Source organism: Cicer arietinum, chromosome 1, assembly GCF_000331145.2.
Source record: "Cicer arietinum cultivar CDC Frontier isolate Library 1 chromosome 1, Cicar.CDCFrontier_v2.0, whole genome shotgun sequence".
Lineage (NCBI taxonomy): Eukaryota > Viridiplantae > Streptophyta > Magnoliopsida > Fabales > Fabaceae > Cicer > Cicer arietinum.
In genome coordinates, this window is record NC_021160.2 from 2,868,355 (window position 1) to 2,881,600 (window position 13,246).

Genomic DNA, 13,246 nt, shown 5'->3' on the forward strand with positions numbered 1-13,246 from the left:
TAACCTTCAACTTTTAAATATATTACTTTCATAAAAAAAACTTTGAGTTATTTTTTATAATTGTTTTTCTTTTTAAATATTTTCATTATGGTTAAGGAACTCGAAATCGATTCTCATTGATAAAAAAAATTCTAAAAGTTATTCTTCAAATTATTCAACATCATAATCACTGTTTTGATAATAATAACAGATAAGCCAATATTTGTTTGGGTCAAGAAAAGAAAGAAGCAGAGGATCCATAACATTCGAATGAAATGCCCAGCCCAACAAGAAGGAACACAACATTTCTCTCTCTCTCTCTCTCCAATGGCAACTGCCATGGCCACTGTAGCAACATCCACCACCTCACTGTTCACCCCTTTCGTTCCCCTCCGCTCTAACTCCAAATTCTCACTATTCTTCCCAACGCTTCACTTTCCCAACTCCAAATACTCCATCTTTGTCCTCTCATGTTCACCTCCGAAGACAATTCCGGTGACGGAGCAACAAGTTTTGAAAGCAATTGCCGATTCATCAGACCAAAAGAGACTCCCTTGTGTCCGAACATTCGAAAATGATTTGTCTCAACTCACTCTCGTCGGAGCCGTTGATTTCCGTCAGGCTGTAACGGCTGCTGCCGCTGATGGCGGTGAAGTTGCCTCTGAACACATTGACGCCAGTATGGATGCCATGGTTGTTGAAACCGTTTTTCCTGCTTCTTCTAGTGACCATGGCACTGTATCTACTCGATTGGTACCTTCTTTTTTAACTTTGTTATGAATTTGTCAATTTTTTAAATGAAACTCTCTATGATTTTGGGGTTATTTAAAAATGTACTTATAGGTTATGTTATTACTTTAATATTATATCTAGTACTACAACTAGGAGGAAAGTGAGTGACATTAGAGCTGAAAAAACATAAGCATACTTTTGTAATGAGGAAATAATGATGTAAATATATTTAAGGTGCATATGTGTTTCTGTTGCATCATGCATTTATGTATTTTATTTTTATCATCACATAATTGCAGACCGCATCGGTGTTGTCGACAGTGGATGGAGGTCCATGGCAGCGATGGCTAAAATCCGCTATTTTTTTGTCTACATGTCCGCCATAGCCAACATCATGTGTGAAATGGCCATTGATGAAATCCCGCCACCAATATCCGCCGTGGCTTCCATTTGATAACACTGGCTGCAATTGTGTGTAGGGATGAGAATAGGGTGCACCGAGCTAGACTATTGCATAAATTGGTCTATTAAAAAAGTTCAAGCTCCAAGCCTAACCTATTGTCATAAGCTTGATCTAATGCTTAATTTATTTAAAAGATTTGCAAGTATATGATTTAACACAATATACAAAATCTAATATAATACTCCCTCTGATCCTAAATATAAGAGAAAATTAGGTCAACAAAAGATGATGTATTTGGTCCAATGTTTTTCTTATATTTAGGATTGGGGGGAGCAGTAATAATAATAAAATGATTATTGACTTAAATAGGTTAGCTTGTTCAGTCTAAAAGGCTTTTTGGGTGGCTTGAAGCATGATCTTTTTAGCTATACATGTTTCTAAAAAGTTTTGGTCTTGTCTATTAAGAAGGAAACTTAACCTCACTTGGGGCCTGACATAGAATAGGCCTTACGTCCCTTTTTGGCAACATGGCTTATTCCAACTTGTAGTTGCGGGATATGTTTGGCACACTGTTTTGGAGACATTTTGTGTAATTTATATGTGTTGTCTTTGGTAGTAAGTAGAAGCTTTTCGCAATGCCAATTTGAGAATTGAATTTCAAATGTTGTTGTTTTGGCAGTTTTTACCTGCTAGGAAAGTTAAAGAAAAGGCTGCTAAGCTCAGAAAGTCTCTCTCACAAGATATGTTTTCCAACACTACATCTAGGAATGTACTGGCTATGACCTTTAGGCAAGTGGTTTTGGAGCAGATTTGGAACTTTGATCTCATTGTCTTTCAACCAGGAGAAGAACGAAAAATGGAAGATCTCGAAAACCCGAGAGAGGTTTGTTACTTTCTCTTCCCTTGATTTTTTATAAGTTTTATATCTACATTGCTTTTGTAAATCGTAATGTCATATTATGATGTCTGTCGTGCAGGTGACCCTGATACTGATACGTTCGGTTCTTTTTATGCATTTAATATGAGCAGGTTCCTGCGTCTTTCACTCTCAGCTCATCCGATGAATATCTTATGTCCGTGCTTGCAGAAGTTGTTTGCATCTCTGCTCTCCAAAACACTCAAAGGCAATTTCTTGATAAATCACAGGGTGGAAGTAGAAGTGGTTTCTTTCGCTGGTTTCAAAAGCCTGAAAGGATACAATCAAAAGATTCTGCAGTCATCTTGCACAAATTATTTGAAGATGAAATAGTGGAAAATGCAAAAAGTCTATTGGATAACTATCATTTAATGAAGGATGGACTCAAGCCTGTGAAAATAAAATCAGGGCCTTTCTGGTGGAAGCCTTCCTGTTATGAAAAATTAGAGAAAATTGGTGGTTCTGATTTCAGTGCTTGGACAAGTGAGTATGTACCTGTATATCGGTTAGAGGTTGACACCAAGATAATGGGAGATGCAAAATTTCAGGGCTGGAAGAAATCTTCAGATAATAGGTGGGAAGTTCTTTTGACCCACTCCCAAATGGTACTTTATCTTTTCCTTTTGCATTTACCTTTATACTATTGGTGATAATTTCTATTTTTGATTATTAGTAGTTGTGTCTCAACTGTTTAAGTAAGTTTCGCAGTGGACTTCAATTTTTGTCCTCAGTTTTATTGAAAAGACCTTTAGCCTTGGTCAAATATTCATGTTTACAAGTTGCGAGTTGTTAGTTTGCCAGATGAGAGTGCCTTCAAAGTAAGGGGTAACATAACATACATATATGTAAAGAACAAAAATAATGAAGGGGAGACACAACATGAACCTCTCTTAATCATTTATGATTTACTCGTCGGAGGAGCAAATAAGAAAAAGAGAAACATGGGCAGTGTTTAAAATTTTCTTAAAGATTTTGGATAATATTCTGAAATATAAAAATAAATTTGGAAAGTTTCAGAAAACTTTCTAACTCGGTCAGGTTCTTATCTTAGTGAGCGTTTGATAAACATATTAGAATAGGACAGAACAGTATGTTTTGTTCTATGTTTGATGAATACTAAAAGTATAATATAGTAGTATGTAAAGTACATTTTAGTCACCTTAAAGAAAACAGAATAGAACAAGTCATCCTGTTCCATCTGGTCTGTGTGCCAAACACTACCTTAGTGCTGACTTCTACGTTTTGTTTGGAAAGTTTGAATATGGTGGCTTTCGTTCAATACTTCGATATTGCACTGTTAATTAGATTTTACTTGTTTCCTATACTCTATGCTATAGAAGGGTGTACTGCATAGTGCTTAGGGTCACCTAAAGTTATGTGACAACTGTGTTATCAATATCATGCATTCGATATGTATACATTATGTTACAAGTGTAACGAAATTGCAGGTTAGTTTGGCAGAAACGCTAGATATGTACTATGTTGACCCCTATTCTCTACCTGATAAGGACTTATCCTGTGGAGTGGTGGCCGAGTATGTCAACGTCTCCAGTAGAAAGGTACGTCTGTTATTTGTTTGTTAAAATTCACTCAAAATTTAGCATTCAAAACACTTGATTTACATGGTATTATAAAATCCACAGGAATTTTCTTCTGGCGTGGCTGCCAAACTTTCCAAAGTCTCATAAAAAAGTAATCAAGTGTTCGTTATTTGTTATTTATAGTGTTGTAAAATAGCAGCTATAGCCTATATGGCAACAGAATTTAAACAAAACACTGTTATTTTTGCAATATGTGATTTTGTACAAAATATTGTCTAATAGCGGCTATAGAGGTGCTTTAGCAGTGTTGCGTAGTAGAATTTGAAGAAATCACTATTTTCAGTGATCTATGATTGACAACACTGATTATATAAGTGTTTCAACTCTCTTAAGTGTGAGAGGAAGATAAAACTACATGATAAGCTGTCTTTCTATATCAAAAATTAGTCTTCTAATGATCTCCATGTTGTCAAGATCATGGTGTAAAAACATTTGGGAGTTTAGGAGGGAGGGAAGGGCTTTGGAGAATAGGAAGGAAGAAAGGGAAAGTGAAGGAAGGATAGTCCCCCAACTTGAATGGGGGATTTAATTTTCTTCATAATACAAAATCCCCCTATATTGGGAGAACTCAAAAAATGTATTGGATGAAGAATTTGGAGGGCTTAGATAAATTCTTCAAATCTTTTTTCACCTCTTTATTAATAATCTCAAAATTAAAAGTATATTAGTCATATACATCCCCTTTTCATTCTTTACAAAACCGCTCTCTCAAATAAAGTGGAATATTTCCCTCTTTCTTTCTCTCTCCTTCTCTCTTCCCAAAACCTCCCCTCCCCTCCAAACTCCTAAACAGAGCCTTAATCTATATTTTTTGCTCATGAGTTGGTTTTTTGTTATAGCTCTGTTGGGATAGTGTATCTTGGCATTTAGCTGATTGGCGTATTTGTTTGTAGGGGAGTTATTTATCCAAATTTTTGTCCGTCACCCTTGCAACTGGCATGTTTCTTGTAGCGATCAGTGCTCTTGGTCAATTTTGGCTGCCTCGTTTAAGCAAGGAAAGGAAACACCCTGTAGAACATAGGTCTCTACCTACATCTGAAGTCAATATTATGCATGACATTCTGGATGCAACAAAGGTGTGCTGTCTATCCTTTTTCTTTTATTCATTTTATTAATATATGCAAAATTTGCATGTTGTTTAGGAATGGATAAATACAATGTTCATTATAAACTAGCTACTTATACTGTTCTTTCTTTTATACATTGTTTCTTTCGTACAATGCAATATTGTCAAATATCTGCTATAAGCGGCGCTATAGCACAATAGTGTTGTAGAGCTTGAACAAAACGGAAGCGCCATTATTTTTGCGATACACTATTTAGTACAAAGTGTTATCAAATAAAGGTTATACCGACCCTATAGCACTGTACCGTAGCAAAATTTGAACGAAGTGTTATTTGCTATAATCTGTGATTGACAACACTTGTACAAAGGTTATATGTCATGTTAGGTTAGGGTCTGTTCCCACATTCCCTGTGGCATAAGTTGTATTGTCTGTGTAACTGTTTACACTTTTTAGTGCTTTCTATTTCTTTCTGAGAAGTCCTTTCTTGAATCTTTTACATGGATAGGTGGAAGAGTTTTGCGTGCCAGCTGTTGCTAAGGTGAAGGATGCTTTTGGCTGGTCAGATGAAATTAAAGTAGATGGTATCGGTGCCTGGATTGGAGAATTACCGGCATATTTGAGAGGTGATGGTGTTGATACACTTTCTACTTCTTCAGAGGATATAGATGCAGATGTCAAAGTGTCAATGCAGGATATTGCTAGTTACCAGGTATTCCATATTTTCAAAATATTGTAATACATCTTTGGCTTCCGTGTTATTTTTGTTGCAAAGTTAAAGCATGACTAATCATTGGGATTTTAATTTCACAAGCTATTAGAGGCTCCTGTACATGGAGGAAAAGGTGTGATGTGTGTGTCTTGTAACTCTTGTTTGCTTTGTGTTATTCAATTTATGTGTTGTTTGTTGCCCTTTTAGGTGGTTTTCTCTAGTGAGGGGAAGATAGTTGGTTTTCAACCCTTGAGTCGAGTGGCGGTTAATCAGTGGGCTGATAATCCTCTGGCAAGGGAGCTGTATGGAGGGAAAAAGCTTTCACCGGGTAACTTCTTATTGCTTTCGATTTTCGATGCTTAATGTTACTGAAGCTGTTAACTGTTCTCTTGGATTATTATTTTATCAAACAGGTATCATTGAACCAGGTCTCAGGGTTCTCCTTCCAGAAAAAGTTATTGTTGTAGAGTTGCTCATGTCAGTAAAACCAGATGTCTATTTTGCAATGGCCAGGCCATATCAGTGATCCTTTTCTTGGTATATATAATATATATTCAACAAGGCTAGAAGTTTGTTTTTTTGGGGGGTGAAACGTTAGAAGATTGTTGGTCTTTAGTATATTGGTTTTAAGAATATATATGGTAGCTCATTCTCTTGTAAGGGTAGCACGTCTAAAGCTTGTTCTCAATTGTTTGTGACGACTCCAAATTGTATTGAATATTTTATTGAGTTAGAAATGCAATAATATTTTTGTAAAAGAAAAATTATAGTTCCCCCAAGAGAATTTTTTTAAGGCACCAGAAGTTATGCCTTGAGTTTATCACTTTATTAAACAGGTGTCCTAAATCTTTTCATCTTTCTTTGTGAAAAATCGAAAACCCCTTCCACCATATTTGTCCCGATAATTTGAAAGGTAGAAGAAAATAGGGAGGATAAAATGTATATATATCCAAAATATGGGAGTAAAACAAATAAGAATTCCTGTACTAAAAAAAAAAAGAAAGAATTCAAAATAATGGATTGATAGATAAAAGTTCAAAATAAGGATTTCCATGAATTGTATTGCATATAATTGTCAGATCTAAATAAAAACCTAAATGAGACATAGCAGTTGAAGGTAGTGAGAGTGAGACAGTCTGGCAATTAAATTTTTTTGAGTGAACAGTGAATTTGCGATTTTAAATTGTATAGGCCGGATTTTATCGCCTAAAATCTAGAAATAGATAAATAAAATTCTTAAATAGAATGAAGTCAATCAAAATAGTCTCTATGCTAGTTTGACCTCTCAATGATGTCGAAATTGCTTGATTTAATAAACACGTCAGACATAGGTTAAATTGTCCGATTTGGTAAACACGTCATCATATAGGGGTTAAATTGACCGGCCGATTTTATAAACCAATTCGAAACTCAAAATTTTTATTATCCCTTTATAAAATACTTTTTTGTTCATCTTTTATGATTTCAAACTTCTTCTTCCAAGCACCTTAATTTATATAATTCATTTTTCTCTATCTTATTTGGTGTTCAAATCTCATAAAATGAAAGAATAAATAACCACTTATTCTTTTCTCTCTTTCATAGGTGAAAACTTGAACTTGACAATTTTCAAATATCATAGTAAAAGAAAAGTTGTTGTTAGAGTTGCTTCAACAAAGAAGAACTTTGGAGCACATTTCTTTTCATGTTTATTGCCAAAGGTAATTTTTCCGATTTCGTTTATCCGTTTTCTCATTTTTTGTTTTTTCCTTTTCTTCATTTTTGTTTCCATTATTCCTTCAATTTTGTACCCCCTTTTTTTTTTACTATTATATCTCAAATTTCTTTTAACTTTTGCGGGCGGTAAGAAAATTTGAGTAAATGGATGGAAATTTAATAATTTAATAAATTTTTTAAACTGTCACATCAGAAGGTTTCATCCATGTCAAACTCATTAACAAATAAATCTAACAGAAGGATTAATTTGTTCAATGTCATTCAATTTAAAAGATTTAGATGTATGTTTTTGAATTTCATAGGATAAATGTCTATCTCTACAATTTCAAGAAATAAATTGATTATCTCGAAAAAGTTTCGACTGTATTTAGTTTTTTATTTATCTAATTTTTTTAATTATAAATTATACTAATTCATTTTCAACAAAAAGAAGGGAAAATACTTGTTTGATCAACAACATAAATAAATAAATAAATAGTGTTTGTGTGAGTGTGTCAAACAACTATTTATCTATGGTTGTGAACAAAGACTATTTCTCTATCAAAGGAATGAGAAAGATTATGAAGAAACCACTTCCATAGAACCAAATAAATATCACAACTTTCAAAAACATTGGATGTATTTAAAATGATTAAGGTGTAGAAACATTGAATTCATTTTCCCATCTCACAGTATCTCTACTTTATTTTTCAAAGAGATTATCCATGCAATTCAAACCACTTAAGCTCTTAACTTAGCAAGTGTATCACATTCATGTGATTTCAGATTGATTGCATAGCCTTGATTCCTTTTAATCAACCATGGTTGCCAACATATTTCATGTTGCAATGTATCCATGGTTTGCATTAGGCCATCTTACCTCATACCTTCATATATCCAACAAACTTGCTGAGAGGGGCCACAAGATTTCATTTCTCATGCCAAAAAATACTATATCCAAATTAGAGCATTTCAATCTCCACCCAAATCTCATCTCCTTCATTCCAATCACCATACCACACGTCCATGGCCTTCCTCTTGGTTCTGAAACAACTGCAGATCTTCCTTTCTCACTACACTCCCTTCTCATGACTGCAATGGATCTCACTGAGCCTATAATTGAAGATTCCCTAAGAGAACTCAGACCTCATATGGTCTTCTTTGATTTCACATATTGGTTACCTGCATTAGCATGTCAGTTAGGCATTAAGGCTTTACATTACTGCACAATTAGCCCTGCCACTGTAGGATATCTCATAAGCCCAGAAAGAAAACTTCATGAAAAATCATTGACAGAAGCTGATTTGATTAACCCTCCACCAAGCTTTCCACCATCAGCAATTAAGCTACAACCTCATGAAGCAAGAGGGTTAGCCACTTCTACTGTAAATGGTTATGGCAAAGACATTTCATTTATGGAGCGTCAATTGATCGCTTTCACCAGCTGTGATGCTATCGTTTTCAAGACTTGCCGAGAAATGGAAGGCCTTTATTGTGATTATCTTGAAAGGCAAATGAGAAAGCAGGTGTTTTTGGCAGGACCAGTTTTTCCAAACCCACCAACCTCTACTTTAAAAGAGAAATGGGTGACTTGGCTAGGACGTTTCAAACCAAAAACTGTGATTTTCTGTGCCTTTGGAAGTGAATGCATTTTGAAGAGTAATCAATTTAAGGAACTGTTGTTGGGTTTTGAACTTACAAAAATTCCTTTTATAGCCGCCTTGAAACTGCCTATAGGAGCTGAAACGATTAAATCAGCTTTTCCTGAAGGATTCAGTGAGAGAACAAAGGGAAGAGGGGTAGTTGAAGGGGATTGGGTTCAACAACAATTGATTCTGAGTCACCCTTCTGTGGGTTGCTTTGTAACCCATTGTGGATCTGGGTCATTAACAGAGGCCATGGTAAATGAATGCCAATTGGTCCTTCTACCTCATGCAGGAGATCAATTCATTAATGCAAGAATAATGAGTGGAGATTTGAAAGTAGGAGTAGAGGTTGAGAAATGTAAAGAAAATGGACTATTTACTAGAGAAGCTGTGTGTAAGGCAGTGATGGATGTAATGGACAATGAGAGTGAATTGGGTCATATGGTGAGAACCAATCATGCTAAATGGAGGGAGTTCTTACTCAGTAAGGGGCTAGAAAACTCCTACGTGGATAATTTGGTTCAGAAGCTGGACAGTTTGCTAAAGTCTTGATTCAAAAAGTACCAAGTATCATGAGAGAATACAATTAGATGAGTGTCATATTTTATAGATTTTTTGGTTTGGTGTATAACTTGAACGTTTCTAGACAAAATAGAAAAATTAGATTCTCCTTGTTTGAAAGTCTATCCCAAGCTATAAATATAAATGTGATTGACATACAAAAGTTTAATACTTCTCTCATATTTCAATTACAGGAAATATAGTGTTTTCCAAATAAAATAGCTAAATACAAAGGCTGAAAGTGTTGTAGCATAATCACATTCTTGAACTTCTTAAATGCACGTTAAGAGACTAAAAAATGCATGAAACAGAGGAAAGCTGTTACTTGATCCTTCAATGCAAATAATATAAGTGTATCGCGTAATGCCTAAGAATAATTAGTTATCATTACAAGGAGATCAAAGTTGTTATTGGTGATCCTATGTTAGTGTTACTCAGAACTCCTTTGCCGCTGAAGCTAGGATTTTAGAAGGAGTGGTTGTGCTGATATGTGTACAAAGTTAGTCATCGGCGTCGATTCGACGATTTGAGTTTTGAGAGAAATTCGTTTTCTCTTATTTTTATTGAATTTACGTCGACCTTATCATTGTCTCAATAGTAGAATGATTTGCAGTTACATATAGACATTGCATTTAGGTTGGAGTCTTTGTGTTGAAAAATATGTGGTGTGAATATATATGTATATATTTAGATGTCGTTACTTGATATATATACAATTTGTTTATACTATATATGATTTTTGTCATGTAGTTCTATATATGTTATTTTCGGATTGATGTCCCTTACTGTTGATTTGTTTGAGCTATATGCCGCCCCTTTAGTTGATGAAGATGCAAGGAAATACGATACCGTGCCGTTGGAGGTTTCGAAATACTTTTGTACTATTATTAAACTTGTTAGGAGAGTTTTTGATAAGTGCTCAAAGTTGTACGAGATAGGATTTATTTTTTGAGTAGTAAGAGACAAAAAAATTTGTTTTAGGAGTTTATTTTGTTTTACGCATTAAGGTTACTCTTTGTAATTTAGAATACTACCATTCATTATTATTTAAAATACAATTGAATAAATTACTAATTGGTTACATTTAGAATTTCGTTAGTTAATACCTCAAAAAAGTAGGATGTTACAATAACAATCAAGAAAACCATTTCAAGAAATGTCGTTCATTTTCATTAAATTTTTAAAGAACTTTTAAATATTGTTTCACGGACGTACGAGTAGTTTGTCTCACCTCATGTTATCATTTAAACAAAAAGATTCAGCAAGATCAACACTTTATATTTATTTAGATTTTAATTGGAACTCTTTTGGCTATTTACAAGTATTTTACAAATGAAATCTCTTCTTTTATCACATCAATATCATTTTTCTCAATGCGGAAATGTGTTGTTCTGTTTTTCTACTTGGTTAATTATTTTTTCACTATTTTTTTTAAAACAACTTTGCATTTCATTTTGTTTTCTCTATTTCATTTTTAACTATGTGATTGCAATTAAATAAATTTAAAATCTATTAAATTACTTTTAGAGATTATTGATTCTATTTCTAAAATTTAAAATTAAGCAAGAGAAAATACTGGTACTTAAATCATAACTTAAATAATAAATGCTGAAATTGTTTGACATCTTACTTTTAAGTTTAGAGACCAATTTAAAGATATTATATTACTAAACTAAAGAAACATCTTGTTGAGTTAAGTGATTTTATTTTGACTCAAGTGGAGTTAAGTTAAGCATCCTATTCTTGTTTCCCAGTCACTACTTGAGAGTTGCGACCACACAAACCTTATCTTTTGTCTGGACTGTGTTCACACGTGCTAACCAAGAGTGACACAACATAGACTACATCGAACACTACCACTTACTGGAACTGATGGTCAGATTAGGCTAAATTGTAGGGTCATCAATACTACTCCATCAAAGACTACCACTACTACTTAATTATTTATTAATCACCATACTAAATAATTGCTCATGTCACATGTGTGTATTATTATAATTCTTTCAATTAATAATAAAATTGTCATAAGTGCAAATTAGTCAATCACCATACTGAAATTCATTTCGTTAATTTGCACCAATACAACTTTTTTATAAAATATGATTTGTATTGGACTATGGTACTAGCTACTACAAAACTTGGAGTATACTATATATATTTTGGTATTAATAATATTATTACACATGTGAACAGTCGAAGATCCAATACTATTTTTTCTTGGTAATCATTTATAATATCAAAAAAATGAATCTCGATCCGTGGTTGGTTCCATGTGCAAAATGGATCCTATGTTTTGTATGCGGTTATGAATTTGAATTTTGTTAGAAGACTTTGCTTAGTTCCTGCATGCCCGAATCCCGAAGCATATTTGTTTAATGAGTTAACTATTCAAATTGATATATCAAAATCTAATTTCTTCAAACTCTTGTTTAACGTCAATTGACCTATTCAATCTCATTGCTAGTATCACAATGGTGATACTATTTCTTGCTTTTTTTTAGTGTATAAGTGGGTCTCAAAGTTGCATATCATTCATTTTTAAGTTACATATTATTTAATTATAATTTTTGTATATTAGTATTTGAAAAAATTCTCAATTCCTCAAATCCAACACCTAAAAATAGTTCACTCGATAAGTCTCACCAATAATTCTTTATAATTACATTTCAACAACACTTAATAAACATTTATATTTTTTCATCTCTAATATGGATAGTTAGCATACACAAATATTCGGTGATATTTAGCATACACAAATATAAAAATCGACAATAACCAGTTTATCAGTTACTTTTTTTTTGTTTATGGCTCCAGATTTTGTGTAAAGCTCCAGATTTTTTTTCAATAAAAGCTCTAGATTTGTTGTAAAAAAATTTCAGCTTTTTATTCTGTAAAAAAAAGTCTAGCTTTTAATATATTTGCGACGAAATGTATATTAAACGAAATAAATCATGACCAATGATTACTATATATTTATATTGGAGCCGAACAAATATTTATATACAGTGATTATTAATTTACATATATCTAAAAAAAAATACACACCTTTTAAATTATAAATGTGTATATTAACAATTATATATATATATATATATATATATATATTAAAAATTTCTTTTATATATTAAATAAAAATATGTTTTAATAAAAAATATTATTAAAAACATAGAAAAAAGAAAGGCATTGGCATATTCTGTGTTTTTTTTTTAACAGCAATTTACGCTAGGTATGAAGTTTTCTTTTGGTACAAAGCTGTTTTGAATGATGCTGAGCAGAAACAGATCAAAGACTCTGCTGTTAACAACTGGCTTCATGATCTCAAAGATGCTCTCTATATTGCTGATGACCTTCTCGATCACATTTCCACCAAATCTGCTACTACTCAGAAGAACAAAGAGGTGAGTACTACTGCTTCTAGCTACTTGTCTCGCTTTTTCAACTTTGAAGAAAGGGATATGGTTCGTAAGTTAGAAGATATAGTTACTAGGCTTGAATCCATTCTCAAACACAAAGATATTCTTGGTCTTCAACATATTGCAACTCACCACCACTCTTCTTGGAGAACTCCGTCAACCTCTCTAGATCATGGATCTAACATATTTGGTAGAAATCAAGACATAGAGGCCATACTCAACTTACTGTTACATGATGGTGATGATGTTGACAGTGATAAGATTTCTGTGATCCCCATAGTTGGCATGGGTGGTGTGGGTAAAACCACTTTAGCCCAATCTGTGTTCAACCATCAAAGTATAAAGCAGAAATTCGATGTTCAAGCATGGGTTTGTGTTTCTGATGCTTTTGATGTTTTGAAGGTTACAAAGGCCACTGCAGAGGAGGTTAAAAGTGCTTCTAACACAAATAATTTGAATATTCTTCAGCAAGATTTGAAGGATAAGTTGACCGGAAAAAAGTTCTTAATTGTTCTGGATGATGT

At 33.4% G+C, this 13,246-nt stretch overlaps 3 protein-coding genes across 3 annotated transcripts in view; all 3 read left to right on the top strand.

The window, feature by feature from the left end:
* Nucleotides 1-223: 223 nt before the first annotated feature.
* Nucleotides 224-6,240, top strand: LOC101515361 (uncharacterized). The gene is made up of 8 exons (XM_012713812.3): nt 224-732; nt 1,794-1,997; nt 2,144-2,635; nt 3,479-3,589; nt 4,525-4,707; nt 5,204-5,407; nt 5,615-5,735; nt 5,821-6,240. The coding sequence occupies exons 1-8, from the start codon at nt 250-252 to the stop codon at nt 5,931-5,933; spliced, it is 1,911 nt and encodes a 636-aa protein (XP_012569266.1). The 5' UTR covers nt 224-249; the 3' UTR covers nt 5,934-6,240.
* A 1,425-nt stretch (nt 6,241-7,665) lies between these two features.
* On the top strand, nt 7,666-10,297 carry UGT79B21 (cyanidin 3-O-galactoside 2''-O-xylosyltransferase FGGT1). The gene has a single exon (XM_004485793.4). The coding sequence runs from the start codon at nt 7,924-7,926 to the stop codon at nt 9,298-9,300; it is 1,377 nt and encodes a 458-aa protein (XP_004485850.1). The 5' UTR covers nt 7,666-7,923; the 3' UTR covers nt 9,301-10,297.
* Nucleotides 10,298-12,618: 2,321 nt separating this feature from the next.
* Nucleotides 12,619-13,246, top strand: part of LOC140920574 (putative disease resistance protein At3g14460) — a 2,281-nt gene continuing 1,653 nt past the window's right edge. The window contains 1 exon segment of the mRNA XM_073369210.1: nt 12,619-13,245. Coding sequence (XP_073225311.1) covers nt 12,765-13,245 — 481 coding nt within the window. The 5' untranslated portion in view covers nt 12,619-12,764.